The sequence below is a fragment of the Trichophyton verrucosum genome, assembly GCF_000151505.1.
Source record: "Trichophyton verrucosum HKI 0517 chromosome Unknown contig00193_1.f1.exp, whole genome shotgun sequence".
Taxonomy (NCBI): domain Eukaryota; kingdom Fungi; phylum Ascomycota; class Eurotiomycetes; order Onygenales; family Arthrodermataceae; genus Trichophyton; species Trichophyton verrucosum.
This window is the reverse complement of record NW_003315529.1, coordinates 1-22,784: the sequence shown is the minus strand read 5'-3', so window position 1 is coordinate 22,784 and position 22,784 is coordinate 1. Positions and strand designations below refer to the sequence as shown.

The window sequence follows — 22,784 nt, the reverse complement described above, 5'->3', positions numbered from 1 at the left end:
TACGAGATTAAAGCTGACTGTCGGAGGGCAGGTCGACGCTGTCAACCTCGCTGTCGTCCAGCATTCTCGCGTACCGCATGGAGAACGGCCGGCGATATCATGCATACAAGGCCGGCAGTGAGTGTCCCCCTTTTCTTTTCATCGTTGAAAGTAATCCATGTATACAGACAGTGCTGACCGTCCAGGCTATCCGTTTCCCAACGATGAAGTGAGTTCTTTGCTGTGGCCTGTTGACGCACTCACACTCAAGTGTGCTAACCTTGTCGTCTGTCCATAGTTAGAGAACGACCGGCTAGGTGAGTATCCCTCTCTCTCTATCTCTCTCGAGTGTACGTCTGCTAACGGTGCGATGGCAGATATGCAGCATGCAGTCTTCCTCAGGTCGCTGGATGGCAGGCTGTGCCTATGTCCAATCAAGCAAGATATCCAGAATGTGCTGGACGTTGGTATGTGCCGTCCAAATCATCAAACTGTTAGAGAGGGCTTCGAGGTGTATATTAACAGCCAGCATATAGGCACTGGAACCGGCGTCTGGGCCCTTGACTTTGGTATGTTCAGCCCCTAATTAACTGACTACGGCCTGGCTATCCACTTCGAAGCCGGGCTGTTGATCTGTTCAATAAGACGGATGCTGATATAGACCTGGCCCCGTAGCCGATGAGCATCCCTCTGCACAGGTGTGTAGTATATACATACATACATACATACCTTATCCCCGGCTTTTCTGCATCAACTCACCTCTTTCTAGATCATCGGTACAGACCTGTCACCGATCCAACCGAGTCTGTATGTGATTACTCCATCGTCTGTCTCTGTGGTGGGTGGGTGTCCAGGTCTCCATTAACATGCCATGCCATACAGGGTCCCTCCAAACCTCAGCTTCCTGATAGACGATGTAGAAGCAGAGTGGCAGTTCCATCAAAAATTCGACCTGGTCCACGGCCGGATGATGACCGGCTCCCTCAAGGACTGGGACCGCTTCTATACCCAATGCTACGAGTGAGCAGCCCAACACACCTCATCTCACCTCACCTCCCTGCATATACTAGTTACTTGCCCCTAAGTTAGTTACTAAAATGTTCCACTCAACTCAAACAGTAACATTACCCCAGGCGGATATGTTGAGATGCAAGATATCTGCCTCCCGCTCAAGGCCGACGACGGCACACTAACGGCAGACCACGCCCTGGACAAATGGTCGCGGCTATGTCTGGAAGCCTGCGAGAAGCTCGAGAGGCCGCTTGACGTGGCGAAGAGCCACAAGAGCCGCATGGAGGCAGCTGGCTTCGTGGACGTGGTGGAGGTAGTGCACAAATGGCCGCAGAACTCATGGGCAAAGGACCCCAAGCTGAAGGAGATTGGCAACTGGACGATGACGAACATGCTGGAGGGTCTGCAGGCGCTGACCATAGGGCCGTTTACGAGGGGACTGGGCTGGAGTTTGGAGCAGGTCGAGGCGTTTTTGATAGACGTGCGGAATGACGTCAAGAACAGGAAATTGCATGTTTACTGGCCGATGTAAGCCATCTCTCTCTTGCATATCTCTATCTCTAGAGGACTTGATCTGATGCTAACGGCTGCAGGTACTTTGTATATGGCCGCAAGCCGGAGAGTGAAAAGAAGAGATGATTCTAATGAGCTGGAGTTCTTTTTTTTGTTTATGTCTTTTTTTGCATAATCGTTACGGCCCCAGTCAGCTTTTTTTATTTTTTAAATCTCTATAAAAACACGGAGACCTAATCATAGAAATACCAGCATATTCAATCCGATGGTTTTACGATAATACTATAATTCCTTGCGAGGTAGATGCGTTGAAACAGTGATAGATTGCAAAATGCGAGACGTGATACATAGCACATCAGCTCGGCACCGGTTCCTAGTCCTCGACCCTATCCTAGGGGCTCTAATGCTATTAATACAAAAATCATAAACAGGAAGGCAAGTGTGATAGAAGATCGTTATCAACGGTAAAAGTAGAAGATAAGGGGGTGAAGTGAATAAAAGAAGATATCACAGAGAAGGAGAAAGAAGAAGCAAGTAGAACAAGACAAAAGAGAATAGAAGTGAATGGTAAACAAATAACAAATAACAAGTAACAGAGAACATAACAGAATAGAACAGAACATAGGACTTGAGTGTGAGCAGTAAGTATGGATAGAGCATTTTTTTTCCGACCAGCATGAAAACTCCATGAGATGATTAAGTGTGGTAAGGGGTGAATAATGCAGCAAAAAGGGGGAGCTGATATAGCTAGGTATATGCTATATCAGCACCCATATTGATGAATTAAGTGAAGCGTTAAAATTGGCGAGTGTTAGGCAATCACTTTGCGATGCCTAGCTTGCGCCGTCTGGCAATGTCTCCCTCTGCCAACCACCGGCTGGCCTTGACCATCTGAACAATGTTAATGAACTGCTTTCCCGCCATGATGGGAGCCGAGATGCCGGTCAGCACCCACGGCCAGAAGCTGTCCATCTTGTTTGCGCGGGCCATCTCGAGGGCTCCGGCGCTCCACGGGTTGGCAAAGAGGGTGGTCGGATGGGCCACAGGGACCGCACTGGGCTGCAGCAGGGAGGGCGAGAGGGTCGGCGAGGAGAACGAAAGCAGGTACAATCCGATGAAGAACATTTCGTTCATGGCGCAGAAAGTGAACAGGACGGCCTGCAAACAAAATTGATTAGCAAACCCAAACGCAAACAAATCTACCCACGCAGAAGCAAATAGATAGCAAATATCAAACGTCAACACGTACTTTATTGTTGTAGTACTGGTACAAGATCCAGCTGCGGCTCGAATCGATCTTCTTATGGCTCTGGTTGGAACCGCCCATGGTCAGGGTAGCGTACATGTGCATGTAGTGGCTGGTCAGGTCGAGGGAGATCAGGCCCTGGAAGAGGATGGCCCAGCGAGGCCAGGCGGAGCTGAGGAAGACCAGCAGGCAGGCGGTGGTGCAGCGGTCGGTGACCATGTCGAGCACGGCGCCGAAGGTGGTGGATTGGTTGTAGACGCGGGCTGCGTAGCCGTCGAGCCCGTCGAGCAGGCAGGAGACGCTGTACAGGGCCGAGCATGTTCGGGGGTGAAGGGGCATGTAGTAGAGCGAGGCGGTTGCAAGGACAATACGGATGTATCCTGCCCACAGTTAGTATACAGTATATAGTCCACGATATCACCACGAGAGTAATGTCGTTTAGAGGCCTACCGATGATGTTGGGCCAGAAGAGGAAGATGTTCTCCTTCTCGCTGTGCTGGCCGTCCCGCGGCGGCGACCTCTTGCGCCTGGCACTGCCGTTCATCTTGGGCGACTCAGCCGAGCCGTTCTTGGAGCCGTTGCTGTGGCCGTTGGCGAGAGAGTCGGAGTGCTCGTCCTCGCCCTGAGCCTGAGCCTGAGCCTGAGCCTGCTGGGCGGCCTTTTGTCGCCTTGTGCGAGCGGACATGTCGCGTGTGATGGTGATGGTGATAGTCGGTGGTATGAAGCCAGCCAGCAGCCAGCAAACGACGAAGACGTCTGGACGAAGGTGGTCTAAGAGAAGCTGGCCTCGAGGAAGAGCAGGAGTCTGTTCTCACTGTCTTGTCCTTGGTCTCTGCTGTCTCTGTCTTCGGGGTCGTTGGTTGATTGATTGATTGATGCCTGCAGGCTTTTTTGCTGGAGTATTTTTTTTTTTTCTGGGTCTGGAGATGGAGGCTGCGGCTCGACCGGGAGGAACTTGGCGGATCAGCGAGGACTAGCGAGAGCAGACGAAAGCGAGTATGGAGTATGGAGACCGAAGACGTGGACGTTGACGTTGACGTGGATGGTGATGGTGATAGATGGTGGTGATAGTGGTTGTTGTAGTTGTAGTTGTAGTTAAAGGAGCCAGGCTGAGGATCAATATTTGGTCAACCAAGGCGAATTGAATAGAATGTGATAATCGACTAGACGGAAGAGAATTATTTACTGGCAAAGAAGGCAATCAGGTGGCTAAGTCGATATATACAGACGGTAAGAGTATAAGAAGCAGTCTATGGAGTATACAGATGGTATATGCAGGCAGTCATAACAAATGAAACCAATATCGAAGAACAATTGAATATTATCAAAGTCCCTATTCCACGTCCCTGAATGTAAATAATAATCATCTCCTTCGCTTCCTCGGATCGGCAGCGTCTCTGCTCCTCCACTCCCTGGCCTCCTTGGTGGCCAGGCTCCCCAGGCCGCCCTCCTGGCGCCGCTCCCATCCCCCCAGCCGCACCACCAGACAGGTCGCATTGTCCCCGTCGGAAGACACCTCGGTCGCAAAGGCCACGACGTCTCGCGCGCCCTGGTCCGGCGTCTTGGCCTCCTTGACGATGTCGACGACTTCCTGGTCGCTCAGGGTGCCGCTGACGCCGTCGCTCATGAGCACGAGAAACGAGTACTCGGCCGGCCGCATGTCGATGCGTCGCAGCTCGGGCTCGGCAGAGACGCCGATGCGTTTGCTCGTGAGGTCGCCAAAGGCCCGCGTGTTGGCCAGGCCGGACATGCGTTCCTCGCCGAACGAGTCGGTCACGAAGGTCGCGGCGTAGCGCTGCAGGCGGGCACTCTCCACGGGCGAGGACGGGTGGTGGTCGGTCGTGAGCGGGATCGGGTGGCCTGTTGCCGTCGAGCAGAGCAGGATGCGGGTGTCGCCTATGTGCGAGACCAGCAGCGAAGAGGGAGCGTCCGGGTGCCAGAAGGGGGTGGGCGTGGGCGTCGATATCATGGCGATGCTGCCGGTGCTGCCGCCCTTGAAGGTCTTGTGGCGGTGGTGGTGAGGACTGCGGCCACTACCGCCGGGTATGTTGTCGTCGCGGTACCGGTTGGGCTGGTGCAGGATGTCGTATTCGTTGAGCGGCTTCTCGGGGCTGGTCGGGATGGGCTGCTTGGAGTCGCCCTTGGAGACCTGCTCGGAGACGAAGTCGAGGTCGGCGCGCAGAAAGGCGTACTCGACCACTTCTTCGATAGAGACGCCCGACCGGACGCTGACCCGGATGTCCTCCCCTTCTGCATCGGGCTCGGCGTGCTTGATGGTGGTACCGTGATGATCATCGCCGTCGTCGCCAGTCGGTTCGGCCCCGGCGTAGGAGAAGTGCAGCGGCTGGAAACGTCGAAAGTAGCCGCCCACCAGGTCCCGCCAGTCCGCGACGAGCTTCTTCTCCATGGCGCCGATGCGTTCTCTGTTCGCCTTCTGGAGGATCGGCAGGTCCCCCTGCACCGCGTGGCTGCGCTGCTTGTCGTCCGTCGAAGAATACGTAGTGATAGACCCAGGAGAGACGCCGTACTTGACCTCGCCCACTCGCTCTCGATGGCGGACGGCCCTGTTGGTCAGCCGCTGGCTCTCGACGCACTTTGACAGCGCCGACTCCATGCCGAACTCGACGGCCGTCTGCTGGATGTAGCCATGCAGCTTGTCCCGCAGGAACTCGCTGCACTCCGTCCCGCCGTGGCCGTCGAACACGCCAAAGTAGAACACCTGGGGGTCTCCCGTGGCGCTGTCCGCCGCCTTGTTGCCTTCTCCGGCCGCCTGCTGGCCGACTGTGACGGATAAGGGAGCCCGGCGTGCAAAGGCCGGCAGGTCGATGACGCCGGCCTGGTAGGTGTCTTCGTTGGTCGGGCGGGAGCCACGCACATGCGAGACGCCGAAGTGGTGCTTTGCACTGCGCAGGGGTATGCGGACGACGGTTGTCTCGCGCCCGATGGCGAGCCCTGGAGAGGCCGGGGAGATGGTGGCCGGGGAGGCATTGGCCGTCGTCCTTGAGCCTGCGACGGTGGACGAGGCGGCGTGCGGGACAGAGGCTGAGCGCGGGAGGTGGTGCTGCGGGCCGACAGAGGCGCGGGAGTCCGGATGCAGCGAGGAGGTCGGCAGATGCGTGACGAAGTAGTCGTGGAAATGGCGGCGGGCAGTGCGAGATGTCGATGTCGATGTCGATGCTGATGTAGATGTAGATGTAGATGTAGATGGTGATCCTGGCGATCCTGAGTCTCCGGAAGTTGAGGTTGCGTATCTGCGCAGGAAGACCGAGATGAAGGCTGCAATAACACACAACCACTATTATTAGCCCATGATCTGGTCCTCAGAAGAAGAAGAAGAAGATAGTCTTACTGTAGCTGTCGGCGAGGGTCCAGCCCTGGATGCGCACCCGCTTGACGGCCGCGCTCATTTGTGATGCCTGAGTCTGGATATCAAGATGTTTCAACAGTCAACAGCAACGACGGTCAACAGCAAGACTCAAGACTCAAGACAAGGCTCAAGCAACAGCTGGCCTCATCGTCTGTCCGAAGAAAAGCGGCTGATACGAAGCGAGCAACGAGAATCCCGACTGATCCTTGCAGCCGCGAGAGGCTTCTCCACGTGTGTGGCCGGGTCAGGCTGGCTGAGGCATCTTCGGCAGTCTATCTAGAGAAGATGAAGATGAAGATGGGAAGATCAAGATGAGAAGAAGAAGGATATGAGAAGAAGAAGAGATGAAGATATCAAACAGGAGATGCCTCAGAAGACAACGCTGAGCCCAACAGTCTTAATAACACGCTCACAAGTCGCCAGCCGCAGTTTGTGTTGACCTGCCGGACTTATTTTATTCCTGCAGGCGTTCATCTGATAACTAACAGGATAGATTGGAACTCTTCGGATTTACTTCTATTGCTCTGTTTATTTAAATAGTCAATGGTCATTGAGTGGTACAGACTATCGAAGGTTGATTCTTCACTTCAATAAAGCTAGACACAGGCAATATATAGGTATCCAAGGAATTCGGCCAAGAGTTAAATTGGAATACACATAATGTATAATCGCCGTCATCCGAATATCACTTAGGCCATCATGTTCACCAATGCAGTCGCCATTCCCATGCTCACAACCATCCAGATACCAGTCATTCCTCGGTGGCCAAGGGCTCCATTAGGTTTAGCAGTTGCTTTCGTTGCTTTCGGTCCGCCTGTAGTTGATCCCGAACGAGATGGCACGGTTATCGTCTGGCCGGTCGTTGCTCCCGGCGTTCCTGCTGCCATCGTGGTCGTAGTCATCGTCGTGCGGTCTGCATCTGCCTGTCGTTTTGCTTCGGCAGAGCTGGCGTAGGAGGAGTAGTCGGAGAGCAGGGTGCTCGGGACAGCGGTGCTGAAGCTGCACCAGTAGGACGACTCCAGAACGGAGCAGGACTGGGCTCCAATTCCGCTTTCAGTGGCTGTGCAGTCCTGTTGCAGCTCGCTGTGGAAGGAATAGAACTCATCCAACAGGCTGCCCGTCAGCTTGGGAAGGCTGGAGTATTGCGACAAGTCCGATGCCGTGCAGTACGATGGGCCGCTGGTGGTTCCAGCTGGGGGCGCAGTAGACAGGAGGGTTGTATCAGTCATATCAGATACCGATACCGATACGGTGGCAGAAGCAGCAGAAGCAGCAGCGACGAAGAGGAATGTAACTCTCATGTTCGATATCAAGATATGGATCTGTGTGAGTATGAAGCTATGTGAGTATGGAGCTGTGTGATCCGGTAAATGTGCTTGCTGGACAGACGTCTCCATTTTATAGCACCGAGATCGTTGTCGGGCTCTTTCCTGCCACGCATATCTATATCACCCAGAGTAAGGGTTGATGAAACCCGGAGTAAGATTAAACTCATTATACAGAGAGAGCATGGAGCATCCTCTAGAGCTAAGGATGGGTATCAAAAAGGCTCCGACATGCTGACACTTTGGGAAACCACTTAACAGTTACAGAGCCGTTAAGTAGAGCTGCATCATAGTAGTTAAACCAACTACTCTGGAGAGATAGAGATGCAGAAGATTGCTCTACCATGGCCGAGCAAAATGTAGAGTCCCGGATGGCTGAATTGATATCAAGCATGGCACAAGGTAAAAAGCGCCGGAAGTTTACTAGTTAGCTCGCCAGGGGAGCGGAAGCTAGAACCTGGCGAGCTTCCGCCTTTGTTACCCATCCAACGGCAGCTTTTAACTAGCGCCCGCCAGGAACCGGGGAACCGGAGTAGACAGGGCGCGGGGATATCGTCATCCAGGGCAAGGTGAGACCGTCTAATTCACTGATGTTTGTTTGCATTGAAGCCCTGATGAAACTGTCAGCTTATGCTTATCTTGACGAGCAGAAGGATCACCACAGAACGCTACCTCGTATCCAAGTAGCTACCATCGCCCTCTTATACTACTTGTCGACTCAGTACGGAGTGAAGATCAGCAAGATAATCGCATAAAGAGAGAGAGAGAGAGAGAGAGACGAAGTTGAAGTTGAAGTTGAAGAAAAAGAAGAAAAAGTTGAAGTCGAGATGTTGATTTCCTCTTTGGGCAAGGGCAGGAAAGATGACTAAGCATATTAATTGGGACTAGCGTGGGTTACGCCGCTCTGTATTAGCATTACACAGGACAACTGTTTCAACCAATAAGATGCTGTCAATACGAGGATGTCTGTAATAAATTACTCCCCCCCAAAAAAAGGAAATCTGAACTTCATCTTCAACTTCTTCAACTTGAGATTTTCTGAGGTCAAAATGAAAAAAAGAAGTGAAAACATCAAAATCATGGATTAAAAAGAACTAATAAACGGCCTATCTGAGAAATGAATTACATCATGCGAGCACCGGCAGTGCAAGGAAGACGCAGCATGAGTGTGGGCAGAGGCCTTGAACGAACGCAGCAATACCAGGGGGAAGAAACATGGAAGGGAATCAGCAACTTTTGTTGAAAAGCCGACGGATGTGTTGATGTTGAACTTGATATTGGGCCACTTTCTTTGATTCCAAGGGGATTCAAAAGGATACCAGAAGGAGCAGAGACCAAATAACAACAAAGACCGTGTCTTAGATGGGGGGGTGAAGAAGTTTCCCCTGAGGAACATCTGATCTGTCCTACTTGTCCTCCTACTTGCGGCGGGGCTCTGAGTTCAAGAGCATGTCTCCGAGATGCAGCACCTGGACGGCCGCGTTAGGGTGCGTGACCACGTTCTTGAACAGCGGGACAGGCGTGATGGACAGTTTGATGGTGTACTTGCGTTTGGACTCCTGCATTTGCCAGTCCTCCTCCGTTCCAGCGTTGTGGTCGGTCATGTACGTCGGGTCAAAGTGATGGTGAGTCAATGGGTGCAGGAACTTGAACTCGTAGGGGCCAGAGTGCATGATCAGAGCCAGGCTGTGGGCATCAATCATGATCTCGACAAGGTCACGCCACACGCTTGGATCGCGGGAGAAGATAAACGGGGATAGCAGATGGAACAGCTCCTGGGTGTTCTCGTGGGTGCGCTTGTTGAAGAAGTTGTCGAACAACGGGCGGTTGCGGAGGAGCAGGATATGGTGTCCGATACCCTGGATCATAGCATTCTTTACCGTGGTGGGAGTGCCTGTAACTGGTCAGTTATTGTTGACTACTGGTGGGGGGAGCTCTCAACTGGAGTGCAACGGTTGGCTGCCTCTTACCGGGGTGGAGATGGGTAGTCATCTGCTGGATCTCAGAGTCAACTGTCGGATCGAAGCCGTTGACAACGCTTGTCTTCAGGACTGTTCTCGTGATGAACCAGTTGATCATCTTCGAGACCATCAAGAATCGGGTGGATACGTTGCCCAGCAACTCAGTTGCATTGCTCGATGCATGGCTCAGAAACGAACGCAGTTCCGCACTCATCACCTTCTCGTCATACATGAAGTTGGTGTTGGTGTACTTCATTGCAAAGCACTTCGATGCTGTCCACAGGCCAACCAGGCGGTTTGCAAAGTCGCTACTGTTGTATGGTGGGTCTCGAGTATGGATAACCTGCTGAGGCCGCATGTTCACCATCGACACAAAGGAGGCAATCTGTTCGTCAGGCGAGGATGACGTGCCTCGAGAGACTCCAGTTGTCCCAGTGCCCGTACCTCCAGTCGAGTTGGCGTTCGAGCTCGTCGGGATAAAGTGAGACTGAGAGCCCGCACCGGCCTGGTTAATATTTCCTCTTGCGGTTCCACTGGCCGCAGCTGCACCTGCAGCTCCAGGTAGGTTAAATGGTGGCGGTGGCTGTCCAAAGACGTTCTGGTACCGAGTTGTGGGAGACAGCTCAGGATGCCCCTGCATCGACATTCTCCTCGTACCTGACCCGTTCCCGTTTCCGTTGCCGTTACCGGATCCAGAACCCGAATACCCTTCAGTATCAGGAGAACTCACTGGGACCAGGGCCATAGATGCAGATCTGCTGTCTCCCTGGATTCCATGGCGCTGAAGCATCTCCTCCAGCTCTCGGATACGAGCCTGCAGCCCTTCAATCATGTCGTGGTCGTGACGCTCCTGAGCTAATGCAGTGTTGAGTTTGTTCTGGATACACTCTCTCTGAAGCTCAGAGTGCTCGAGCTGCTCCTTCAAATACTCTATCTCGGCCTCAAACGCGTCTATATCCGCCTGCTGGATCTCAGACTGGCCCTGTGGCTGAGCTTGAGTCTGAGATTGAAGTTGAGGCCGCGGTTGCTGAGTATAGCCAGAGCCAGAGGGTTGCAAAGCCAACGGTGGCTGCAGGAGCCCTGCTTGCGGGTGAATAGGCTGCGCACCATGATAGTACTGCGTGCCACTGGGGCCAGTCACAGGCATCCCACGATAAGCAGACATGACTATCTCTTTTTTTGCTCTATTAGATATCCACAGATCAGATCAGATATATCTTTGCGTCGGCTGCTATCTGCATACAGAGATAGGGCGTGAAAACAGGCGTCAAAAGGAGCAAGACAACACCTACCTCTGAACGATATCTATCAAGCAATAGATACCAAGCTTTGTAGGCAAGTTAAGCTTACCTCCTGCTGTTAAAAAGGAAAGGGAGTTACCTATCTTTTTCTGGCAACGGAGAAGGTTGTTGTTTTCTTAAGGAAGAGAGGAACAAAGCGCTAGAAGAAGATATCAGAACACACAAAAGTGGCGCTAGCAGGAGGACAGGAAGTGAGAGTAAAGGTACGCTAAGCAGTCACTACAGGACAGATAGGATAGGCCTGGACAGTGGGTCTCACTTCTATTGAGATAATATATGAGATAGTAAGGTGATATCTGCCTCTTAGAAAGGTGAGCTGCACATATGCCTTGCTATCTATATAGTAAGTTTTTAAATAGCAAATTCATTTCTATTTGGCAGCTTGAATATAGTAGCTACAATAGGGATTCAAGTTAGGGCTTGAGAGATAACAGCCTGGTAAACTACTACGCAGATTTCCAGGTACTATAAAAGATAGGTATCAGCCTCGAGCAGATGATATGTCCCTTTACGTAGTAGGTTCAACCTGAGAGTTGATTAAAAGGAAAATCTAGCAATTCTGGATATGAGTGAAAATACTACAGCTAGATAGTCACAGCCTGACATAGTACTAATGGGTACACAGCATCATATTTATGCTACCATATTTACCAAGGAAAAAGAACTATGTATGAATAATATATTTATGTTTGCCTATGAGCGAAGATCAATCAAGCACCTATACAAATTGTGGCAATAAAGGAAAAACTAGATGTAACTAGCCATGCTCAGGAAGACGGCAGGGGTGGTAGAGCCAGAAAATAAGAAAAATCTCCCTGACGGTACATACCACTTGAAGCACTCCACCATTTTGAGAATAACTTTTTGATATTTTCTCTTACTCCTGAGGCACACAGTGAGCGAGGGCAGGATCACGTACTCCTAAGAAGTCAGGGGTTGGTGAGGTAGTAGCAAGAGCACGCGGGAAAGCACTGTTCAAAGGTCGCGTGGATAATACCTACCGTCTGTGGCCGAGAGTCCAGTTAACAGAAACCTAAGTCTCTTTCAGTCATGGTTTGCGGAGATAGCTCATATGGCCTTGGTCCTGGAGAAAAGACTACTGTAAACAGCATCGACGACGGGCTGGGCACTGATCTGGCGGCCGCCGAAGAATCGGCCGTTCAAACCCTTGATGGCGTTTTCACCTCCTTGGACACGGTCGAATTTGAGGTAGATGTCACCTTGGGTATTGGGATCTAACGAGATGTGAACAACATGGCCATACTTTTCTTCGCATTCAGCGCGGACGTCATCCTCGAGTTCCTTAACCCAAGATTCGCCTTCTTCCCTATAAACGAGTTAGCACTTCTGTATCGGATGAAAAACAAAAATTCAAGATACAGAATGTCGAGGTAACTTACTGGGCTGGATCAAACATGTTCCGTAGAAGTACACAGCGACTTGCCATGTTGACGGTGACAGGGAGAGGCTTAGCCTCTGTACGAGCCTTGGGGGCTTTCCGTTTCTCGTCAGGGGCGGGTTCAGCGGCGGGTTCATCTGTTCTTGCGAGTTTCCTCATCAATGCGTCTCTGCTATAATTGTTAAAGTTCACACCGGCGACGTCGGTATCATCTAGCGCGCTAGCACCGCCAGCGCCTTTGTCATTGTCTCGGCCGCCTGCACGGTCGAAATTACCGCCGGAACTACCACCCGTGTTGGCTCCGCGGCCGCCGTGGTGGGAATACGATGATCCCTGGTTGTGGCCCTGTTGTTGAAGTCGTTGCATCAGCTGGGCCGGATCATGGCTAAATTTGTCATTGCCTAGGCCGACACGAATGGGACGACCAGCAAGATCGAAACCGTTCATCTTCTCAAGAGCTTCACGAGCTTGGTTAGGGTCACGAAATCTGTCAGAATTTGTTAGTTAATTGTCTTGGTTGCGGGGAGAGTAATAATATAGGTAGTAGTAACATACTGTACGAAGCCATATCCTTTACTACGTCCGGCTTCTTCCCTTTGCAGTTGGACAAAGTCGAGTTCGCCGAACGGCTCGAAAACATTCTGCAGATCGCTTTCAGTGATACTGAAGTGAATATTACCGACATACAACCTGTGGAAGGGAATAGACTGCTGATTGTTGTTGGAGTGAGCATCAGGGTTACGAGCCTGACGATTTTTCTCGGCTTCTGTTAACTGGGCGATGATTGGGATTCCTAGAAGTTTTTGTCCAGTAAGCTGGATGGCAAGTGGGACTGATTCTTCGTTCTTAAACTCGACATAACCAACACTAAGAAAATAAATTAGTTTTCGGCCTGCGATTTATATGTATAAGAGAGGAACCTGCTTACCCTTTGGATCTCCCACTAACTCTGTCCTTCACAATCTGGGCCTCCTTTACAGGGCCAACCTTTTCAAAGAAAGCAATAAGCTCCTTCGTTCTTAGGCGAGCAGCAAGTTGCTGAACAAATACGGTGCGCCTGTCGCGTTCATCTTCAGTCAGTTGGGGTTCGGGTGTCTTGCTAGGCGAACGTCGACGGCTGTCCCTATCCCGCCGGGAGCGACGCTTTTCATCGTCCCGATCATCCCCATCACGACGTGCTCGGCCAGTTGGTCTATAATATCTATCGTCGAGCGGAGATCGGGAACGGGACCTCGTCCGGCCACCGCCTCGGTAGAAATCTCCGCCGCCACCGGACGAGCGGTAGGCGTCGTCACGGTCACGGTCACGGTCACGGTCGCAGCGAGAGCGTTTCCTCTCGCTATCACGGCTTCTACTTCTCTTTCGGCTTCTATGGCTCCCGTTAGCACTTGCGCGATCGCTTTTTGGGCTCTTCATCTCTTCGTCTCCATCGGCATCCCTCTCGCGGCGTCGGTCTCGGCTACGGTCACGGCGTCTACGATCCCTATCCCTATCGCGGTCCCGGGAGCCATCTCGGTCACGGCGTCCATCACGGTCCTTTTTCTTGTCGACTTCGTTGTCTTTCAGATCTGACGTTTCCGGAGATTTAGAGGTATCCTGTCCAGGGTCCGCAGTTGAATCAAGTAACGCCTCGACGTCGATACCAGACATGATGGAAAGAAACAAAGAGGTATATGGAGGTATATAGGAGAGGAACGCGGGCGGATAGGAGTAGATATCACTTTTTGCTTCCGTTAGATGCGAGAGGGGAGACAGTAAGAAGGGAAGCGCGAGTCGGTCGAACCCTTTGCTTTGCTTGAACCTGGCCGCAGAGCCTGCAGAACCGTCTTCCTGTCTGTCACCAGCAGTGACCTAAATTAATTCTGCCGCGGGACTTGTAGCAATGATTTATCTAGTTAACAGACCACTTCTGCTGCCTCTTGTCGTCGTGATTATGGCGAGGGAGCAACTTTGCTTCGTTTTTTGACGTTGAAGAAGAAGAAAATTTAGGATTAGTCATATATCACGTGGGATGAATATTATGTAAGGAATGGGGAATAACGTTGGTCCATGAGTTTGTGACCGAGGTTTAACCTTAACCTTAACCTTAATCTGAGCGAAGATGAAATCATTCCGAGATTCAGGTGGGCAAGACATGATAAATGTCATATATTCATGCTTAAAGGACTCTATTACTTCTAGTTGCGTTTGTAAAACATGTACTTGACATATATATTAGAATGAGTATGTAATAGGTTACAAGCTGATAACGATGAAGTAGCCACCCCATGTTTAAAAGTATACTTCCAGAAAGCCAACCTGAGAGATATTAGCGTAAATACAGTCAAACGGTGAGATTTTCCGCTGTTGATATTCGGGGTAAATACAGCTGTACTTGACCCTCTGCCAGCTTTTTGGTTTGTTGATTATTTTTCTTTGCAATATAATCTAGGCCGATCTCAAATCTGGCAAAGCATCAATAGGGAGAGGAAGAAGCAGATCGACGTTAACTCACTACTCAACCTCTACCTCCCTGTCTATTGCCATTAATGGTAGAACCATGGCAGTGGTGATCACGGGTAAAACTGTTATATCAGTGTTAATATTTCCATTTACATTGTAAGGGTTTGAGATGGTTGTACTAACAGGCAGCAAATTGAAAACTGTAGAGATAGCTGCTACGAACAATGCTTCGTAGCGCCTCGGGGATGATGCTAGGGTTAGAATCATGTAGAACACGCTCGATTATCTGCCGATGAAGGTCAGTGACCGGATGCTATCGAATCATAGAGATGTAGACGGAAGGCTGCTTACCTCCTTTTTGTTAGGAATGTCTTCCAGGCGTATCTTAAGAACCTCACGCAATATTGTTTCAATAGTCAGAGAGGAAAGCACAGTTCCAAGCATGGTGCCAACCTGCTGGCAGAGATAGTAGACGCATATAGCTGTAGCATGAATGGATTTCGGAGTGCACGCAATCAGCCCGGTAAAGGTTGTCGAGAGTAAGAGACCGAAGCTCAGGAAAGCTGGGAGCACGTATAGCGACTCCCAGCTACTTACCCCAGTCCGCCATCTTACCGCAATCAGGATGAAAAACGTGAGGCCGAGAAGAACAGATATAATTGATAAGGTCTTATACCTATGAGTTCTAAATTGTCACAAAGAAAACATTATTAGTTTCATTGTTCCATAGGTACAATCTCGCTTATCGTAACAAAAGGTGTGTAACTTACTTCCTGATGATATAACCAGCAGTGACAGAGCCCGTTGTGAAACCCACGAACACAGGAGCAAGGTAAATTGCAGCTCGTGTATTACTGGCCCCTGTGGTGCGAATGAAATAGGGCGCAATGTTTGTCAAATTCTGTGCAAATGTCAGTGACCATTGTTCCAAGTGTATATTGTGAGGGTAATCTTCTAGGGTGGGGGGATTATTACCGCAAAGGCTCCTACTTGTAAAAGCACCTGGACAGCGTATGGACCTGCCATGCTTTTGAGTAAGCCAGGGGGAATAACAGGTTCCCTCGCATAGTATGTCTCCACCACAAGGAAAAAAGCACCAAATACAACGGAGACTACTCCGAATAGAATCGTTATTCTCGTCGAAGCTTCATGGTCACCTAGAAGCCTGAGGGCAACAAGGAAGGTAGTGATCGAGATAGCAAACATAGCGATCCCTAGGAAATCGACTCTTTTGCGCAGCGCAATCTTTTTCACATTCTTGTCCATTGGTTTGGCTGGAGGTAGAAGGACTATGGAGATGATACAGCACATGATGGCGGTTGGAGCCTGGACAACGAAAGACCTTAAAATAGTCAGTAAACTTATGTATTGGCCCTGCTATCATTGCTAGGTAAGTGGACAACACTTACAACTGCCACCCAACGCTGTCTGTAATGAAAGCCCCAATGGGGCCTCCGAGAACACGACCGAAGACACTGACCATGTTCACGTAGCTCCGCGTAATTGCTACCTGGCTGGGCGAAACATTATCTGCGGGTTGTCAATAACTTGATCGTGTATTTCCAAAAGTTGATCCCTACCAGTGATTAACACGCATACTAGAGCAACCATGCCAGCTGCCCCAATCCCTGTGATCACTCTCCCAGCAATAACTTGCCATAATGCAGTTGCCGTACCCCTATTCATGTATTAGAGTTGTCTATGCGGCTCGAACCGAAGGCTCGAGAGGGATAACATACGAAAATATGCAGCCACCGCTAAAGAGGCAATAGGAGACGACCAAGGGTATCTGTCGGCCATAAGTGTCGCTCAATTTCCCATACTGTACAGATTGAAAGCAATTAGCAAGTTGAACCTTAAGGGCATCCTCTCTTTTCCGGAGAATAATTACCACTGGTAGAGCGACACAATAACCCAGATTGTATCCTGCAAGCACCCAGGGACTGTCCCCTAGCTGCTTGAAATGCGAGGCAATGGTCTGGTATGTTACCAGTACCATAGACTCGTCCGCACCGGCAAGGAAAACACCTATATAGCGTCAACATCCACATTTCGCTACTCGAAGGGGAAAACGCCCGGGGAGTAATACCAAGTAAAGCCCCAATGATGCCGAGCAACCTCTTCCATGACAAGCCGGTGTCTACGGGCTTACTGTCATTTTTGGGACGTTCCCTGACGCCCTCCTCCCGTGGGAGTAAACTGGTCGTCTCTGTAGGTCCAGCTGTCATACTGAATACCGCTATATCCAAGTATGAAAATTGAAACTACTCTGGGCAAAACGCCTGGGAGATTTCGGCCACCCACGAGTAGGCCCCAAGCCATTGATAAATAATGGAAAGTCTCAGGAGCAAAAGCAAATGGAACAACCGGGCCCATTAATGCATGTTGCACCACCATTTTCACTCCTCGTCGATCGTATAACCAGACTGTCACCTATCAGCTCATTGGTATTTGGCGGATCTGGATTCCTGTTGCTCGGGTGGCGTTGCCGGCTGGGCTTTAAACATTGGACCCAATTCTTTTCCTAGCCAACTGCCTCCAGTTGGACTAGCTAACTAGCCTGCTGGCTGGGGTACCCCTATATACAGGACGTACTATTGTGCATCCTCCGCGAATTTGATAGTACCACCCTCGGGGTCAACCGGCTAAACGGTACTCTGTATGGAGTACTTCGATGGGTCTTCACCATCCTGCACAGAATACGGGGTATGGAAGACTTCATGCCCTGCTGTTCAAGATGAGATACGGAGTAGTTAAACTAAAAGTCCTAACTATCGTTAGCTTATTTGGAGCTTTCTGCATACGCCATCTTATTCCAACTAGCTAGTTAAGCGCACTGGCCGCATTTCACGCCTCCCTGCTAAACGAATGGGTTTGACGGCTGACATGAGCTGATTGCCAGCGGTGAAGGCGCGCCCCTCGGCACAGTGAGGACATCTCGTATCTTAATAATGGAGCCCTGGTAATTCCACAGCTCACATTATTGCTGTAGTTACGCGGCCGGGGGCTGCTTCGTCCATTGGTTATATCATCGTCTCGTAATAAAGGAAATAGAAGAACCGAAGAGGATGAAAGCAACGAATCTGAGACTCGCATTTCGATAAGAAACTCGAAAAAATAGTCTCGGAACCACGGGAAAGACTTATGCGCAGTCCCACACATTTAAGCCATGCATACTCCGTACATCATGTCTCAACCTGGTGTACGGAGTACAAGTGTTGTTGACGTGAATGAACCAGTCACGCACGCCTGGTTATGCTTCAAACTCCGCCCGAGCTTCTTAGACGGCACGCAGGGCATCAAATTTTTTCTTCCAGTCATGGTAACATTGCCAGCGAATTATGTGCAAGGTGACCCCCCCAAACCATTGCATGGGTTTACGTCAATGGGACAAGGGCACAAGGGAACCGGGCCTAGACATTGGCTGAAGCTGTATTTTCTGCGCTTGTTCTCTCCTTTTTAAAGTTGAGTAAGCGCTCAATTGATTGTTCGCCTCCACCGCAAATCTGTCGTGGAAAGAAAAATTGGACGCCTCACGCGACCTGGTTGGTGTTGCGATACGGAGTATGCAGGTTATGCATATCAGAGCTGGTTGTAAACAGGCCCTGGATTCCTGCGTAGTGAGCCAACCAGCTTCTCCCACTGGTCAAGCCCGCAAGCGAGTGAATCCGCTTTCATTGGCCATGCGCATCCTTCAGACCTTCAAAGGCAACGTCAGTCGAATAGGGGATCCCCGTTGGATTTTCCGTGTGGACTCCTGCTCTTCCGCCCAGAACAGGGTTCTGGTCCGAGCCTGGCTAGTGATGGTATTGGCGTTGATATTTCTCCATGGTTGAGCCGTCACATATGCGTGTGGCTTTTTAGCTCCATGCAGCCACTAAGATGATATTGCCGTTGATCTCAAGCCATCCTGCCGGTTCCTAATTTTCAGGGTCGAGAAATTCAATCCCAGCTGCTCGAGGAGCAACTTGTCAGACATACAGGGTCCCGCAATAGGATAAAGAGCTGGTTGATCCGTCCCTTCGAGTCGAACAGCGCCTGCTCAGTAGTGTAACTCCCTGCGTGGACAGTCTGTGCCTCGTTCCACGAGTTGCGAAGCTGAAATCAAGATATAGGATGGCTGTTATACCACCACTTCGTTTGCATGATTCTCTTTGTGTCGTCGAGGATGATAAAATAGTTATCGTATTCCGTACGGATACTGTTGTCGTGTTGTGAGAGCTAAGCCGACGAGAACAAGCTGGAGAGCCTGCCGGGGTGTGTGTGGATCAAAGGGCGTCGACGAGGATTCTTTTTCGCCCCACGGGATAGCCACCGGGACCGTCGCAGCGGCTTTCGTGTCGAACTTGCTGTCGTAATATATATATACTATATATCAGGGAAAGTCAAGCATTTAATGCCTTTGTTGTCGAACTGTAGTTAACACTCATACCGATATCTGTCCTTGACGCATCTTTATACCATTGCTTCCCAAGAAACTGAAAATAGTTCGATGCTATGTCCTAGAGCTATGTCCTAGGGGGCAGACCTTTTACTAGGGATCTTGATCGAGAGAGGCTTCTCGAGTCTGCAGAGCAGCAACAGAGCACTCTAAGAACTGAACTAGTGACCATACTACGAAGTACTCCGTACTCCTTACGGGGTATTCGAATATTCTTCACAAGCTGACAAGGACAACTCTATATTAATAGTAGACAGCAGTTTGTGAGAATCAACCGGGTAGAGCACGAGTTGCTAACTTTACCCCCCCCACGCATCTACCAGAAAAGTACTTGGTAACAGGCATTGGGCTGTGAGACACAGAGTAGCCAAACATATCGGATGGGCACAGCCCTACTAGCAGTATGTATTTCATCTTGGGCTGAAGAGATAATTCTCGGGTGGCGAGTGAGTATGATACATCACACAAAAGGAGATCTACACCAATTTACTGATTAGTTATGGAATGTTTCTTCGCAAAGGATGGCTGCAGCTTTCTAAGTGAACAGGAGTTAACACAGAGCAAGAGTCTGAACTGAGATCCGATTACGGATACTACGTCGACTTATGGAGTACACTGCAAGTACTCTATACTGGAATTACAAACAGAATTCCTGGGTCCAGCCTCATGGGCATGCAGGATACTACATGGCAGAAGTATATATTTTTAAACTCGCGGTAACTAGCGTACAGTGGGTGTGTACGAATGCAAATGCGATGTTTCTCTGACACATTTCCTTCAAGTACCTTTCTCACTTGCTTCATATGGGCTGCGGATTAAGCTAACTTAGAGGTCTAAATATGAGACCTAGCAGTCTAACACATCGGATACCAAGTATAATGTAGTTACGATGGTAAACCCGAACCCAAGGATACGCCAGGACATAAAGATTCAATACTTAATTATGACCGAAAAATACTCCGTACTTACAACAGACTAGTCTTTGAATATAAAGCGAAACGACACACTAGAGCAATAGAGACAGCTGTAGTATATTATATGTGCAATCCAGAGACGTACCGAGGCGTAATCAGCGAGATAGGAAGAACTAATTGGCATAGTCCACAAAGTAGTAGAATCTACACTCAGTCGAGTCAATTTAATGCCTTTATCAGCTACCTAGGTTGAGATTTCTCTCCAGCAAGGGCGAATTGCTTAAATCCAATAAAACATGAGTGCCTGCGTCCGCGATATCAAGCTCATCTCTGTACTACCTCTTTAATCCCTACTACACCGGCATATCCTCTGTCTTATGAACAACCAAATAGCGGGTATGATACAATAGCCGGCGGTAACTATTGGCTCTCGGCTTGTGGATCCGGCCCCACTCTTGAGCCGCGGGCTGTGGACCGAGCTTTTGGCGACAGGAGCATCCTCGTCATTAAACAAAAGACAACTTCTGGTTGCTGGCCTACGGGGCAAAAGAACCTAAATATATTATAAAAAGATGGGCAATGTGCTTTTATGTGTGCAGTTACAGATAGAACAAACCAATGATAACATATAGATGGGATAAAGTGGGCAGTACGGTATATGTATCTTATTGATGGGTTTCCATTTTTATCCATATATGATGCGCAAAGCATAGAGTATTGGGGTTGGAGGATCCTGGGTTTGATTTATAAACTGTCGCAGGGCGAAGTCTCTACTCGGCCACTAACAAGATAACCCATAGTTAGCACTGGACATTATGGTTCATTCTTGTTTAATTTGATCCCTGTAGCAGATCCAACGATACACCACGGCTCATAGAATAGACAAATTGATGGCCTAACTGATTAACTAGACAGCCAACCACTGGTGGCAGCAGCAGATGACTGCCTCCCTGAGCGTACAACATACATATAAATGTCAAGCTAACGTTAAATCAAGGCGCTGAATTGGCCGCTAGCTCGCGTGCCAACACCCTCGGCCTCGAGACTATATTCCACTGGCATCTTGAGAATAATGCGAAGTTGACTAGTTGTTAGCCGCGCTACACAGAGATATTCCCGTAGATAGCTAGCAATCATTCAAATGTCACCATGAATAATGGAATCCCAACCATGAGTAGTTTCTTTCCCCAGATCTTCCCCCTGTTTACCAGCCGTTGTGTCATACACTTTCTCCCAATAACTCTCTGAGGCTGCCCCCAGTGGTCAACATGTTGGCAGAGTTCTTCACAGCATCGCCAACTGCGGGGTTCCTCATTCTAGTTATCATCTGAAGCTCGTAGACCCAGTTTTCATAATTTCCCCAATATTCATAAGCGGCAAGCAGCTAGAAAAGCATGCTAGGAGGCTGACCCTAGCATCCTTGGCCTACAACTGCTTAGTTCTGAGCAGATATCGTAAGCATTTAGACGCCTGAGACTTCAGGGAAATCCACCAGGCACTATCAGTAACCCTAGGTATTTGGCTCGAGCCCAAGCCAATTTATTGATTCTACGCTAGTTACTTCACTAGCGTATGATCCACGCAGCAGCTGTCCTAACTGCAGCGTCGCGCCAATGGACAACTTCCAAACATAATGCTATAGATCCGAGTGAATTGACCTAATAAAATATACATCTCGGTATTTTAACTCACTCATGGAGTGAGAAACAGATGCTGCTTCTAGATGAAACCGCGGCTTCTGGGCATTAAAGCCGAGCAATATCTGGGAATTGGTATTGGTATAAAATTGCGTATCTTGTTTCCAGACCAAATGTGCTACTCGTTGTTAGTTGCGGCAGTATATTGAATAAATTGCGAGGAGGCAAGTCGCATTTTCATTATGTTGCCAAATTGGCTTAATATGCCATCTGGGTTATCTTAATAACCTAGGATACTTGAAGAAATCAATATCACCCGTGGCTTAGCAATAGCTCTTAGATCCTCTTCAAATGCTTGTCCGATCAATGTCAAGGATAGCTTTCATGCCGTTTCGAGGTTACTATTATTAATAACCATGAGCTTGCATGACCCTGCGGAAAGGCCGGATTCTTCTCATTTCATTGTCGAAGCAGGCAATGCCGCGGCCTAGGGAGAGGCGGGGAATTGGCACTGAAGGGTTCAGTGCCCGAACCTCTTGACCATGGGAACGCTGGGGTCGACAAACGCAACCGGTGTTTTGAAACATATTGGATCCAAATATTCCAGTTCTCGGGAATAAGAGGGAACGAAGTGGTGTCAGACCCATGTCGTATTGGAGAAGGACCACATATAGGCGTGGGCATGTTCATTATTCACCGCTGCCTCAATTGGGATATTGCAACGCATGTCTCATCCTCGTTGTGAATATCGAGAGTAGGGATGAGCAGAATTCCTTATATAAGTCGGCTATATAAGTTGGCTTGGGTACAGCCATTCCCAGTGAGACAGCTGAAGGCCATTGTACGCCATCAAAAGTTCGGGGCTATTAACAATTAGAGCAGCTTGTCGTTGACTAATTTGGTGTTAGTGAATTATAAGAGTCGGACAGTGAGCTAGTTGATTACCGTGGTCAATTGATGATCTCGCAAGTCAATCACGGACTGACATCTTTGTATATGGCCTGTCGTGTGTCGGAATATTGACATTGACGAAGCCATGACACTCGATGGTGCCTTCATTCCTCTTGACAATTAAAGTTAAGTAATAGTTCATACATTAAATATAAGGGTATGTGTCTCTTGCTTCAAACAAAATGGGAACCAACAATAGGAAGAAGCAAAAAAGTAAAAAGTGAGTAATTGACTCTCTGTTGGGGGCATGAGTAAGTATGGGCAATAAGACATTATACAGTAACCGGACATTTCCTG

The 22,784-nt window shown here is 49.6% G+C and overlaps 8 protein-coding genes across 8 annotated transcripts; 2 read left to right on the top strand and 6 right to left on the bottom strand.

The window, feature by feature from the left end:
* Window positions 1-277: 277 nt before the first annotated feature.
* On the top strand, window positions 278-1,522 carry TRV_02076 (uncharacterized protein; the record flags this gene model as incomplete). Its single annotated transcript, XM_003023741.1, has 4 exons — window positions 278-548; window positions 686-821; window positions 862-999; window positions 1,099-1,522. Coding segments are annotated over 4 exons (969 nt in total), but the record flags the coding sequence as incomplete, so codon positions are not given.
* An 800-nt stretch (window positions 1,523-2,322) lies between these two features.
* Window positions 2,323-3,434, bottom strand: TRV_02075 (CDP-diacylglycerol-inositol 3-phosphatidyltransferase PIS; the record flags this gene model as incomplete). Its single annotated transcript, XM_003023740.1, has 3 exons — window positions 2,323-2,661; window positions 2,753-3,129; window positions 3,200-3,434. 3 exons carry the CDS (start codon window positions 3,432-3,434, stop codon window positions 2,323-2,325), a joined length of 951 nt encoding a protein of 316 aa, XP_003023786.1.
* Window positions 3,435-4,112: 678 nt separating this feature from the next.
* Window positions 4,113-6,156, bottom strand: TRV_02074 (uncharacterized protein; the record flags this gene model as incomplete). Its single annotated transcript, XM_003023739.1, has 2 exons — window positions 4,113-5,926; window positions 6,099-6,156. 2 exons carry the CDS (start codon window positions 6,154-6,156, stop codon window positions 4,113-4,115), a joined length of 1,872 nt encoding a protein of 623 aa, XP_003023785.1.
* A 649-nt stretch (window positions 6,157-6,805) lies between these two features.
* On the bottom strand, window positions 6,806-7,513 carry TRV_02073 (uncharacterized protein; the record flags this gene model as incomplete). The annotated part of the gene is made up of 1 exon (XM_003023738.1): window positions 6,806-7,513. One exon carries the CDS (start codon window positions 7,511-7,513, stop codon window positions 6,806-6,808), a length of 708 nt encoding a protein of 235 aa, XP_003023784.1.
* A 272-nt stretch (window positions 7,514-7,785) lies between these two features.
* TRV_02072 (uncharacterized protein) lies at window positions 7,786-8,310 on the top strand (the record flags this gene model as incomplete). Its single annotated transcript, XM_003023737.1, has 3 exons — window positions 7,786-7,843; window positions 7,982-8,162; window positions 8,199-8,310. 3 exons carry the CDS (start codon window positions 7,786-7,788, stop codon window positions 8,308-8,310), a joined length of 351 nt encoding a protein of 116 aa, XP_003023783.1.
* A 549-nt stretch (window positions 8,311-8,859) lies between these two features.
* Window positions 8,860-10,567, bottom strand: TRV_02071 (uncharacterized protein; the record flags this gene model as incomplete). The annotated part of the gene is made up of 2 exons (XM_003023736.1): window positions 8,860-9,335; window positions 9,412-10,567. 2 exons carry the CDS (start codon window positions 10,565-10,567, stop codon window positions 8,860-8,862), a joined length of 1,632 nt encoding a protein of 543 aa, XP_003023782.1.
* Window positions 10,568-11,771: 1,204 nt separating this feature from the next.
* On the bottom strand, window positions 11,772-13,752 carry TRV_02070 (uncharacterized protein; the record flags this gene model as incomplete). Its single annotated transcript, XM_003023735.1, has 4 exons — window positions 11,772-12,030; window positions 12,104-12,589; window positions 12,658-12,969; window positions 13,031-13,752. 4 exons carry the CDS (start codon window positions 13,750-13,752, stop codon window positions 11,772-11,774), a joined length of 1,779 nt encoding a protein of 592 aa, XP_003023781.1.
* Window positions 13,753-14,865: 1,113 nt separating this feature from the next.
* Window positions 14,866-15,870, bottom strand: TRV_02069 (MFS multidrug transporter, putative; the record flags this gene model as incomplete). Its single annotated transcript, XM_003023734.1, has 3 exons — window positions 14,866-15,220; window positions 15,315-15,445; window positions 15,535-15,870. Coding segments are annotated over 3 exons (822 nt in total), but the record flags the coding sequence as incomplete, so codon positions are not given.
* Window positions 15,871-22,784: the final 6,914 nt, after the last annotated feature.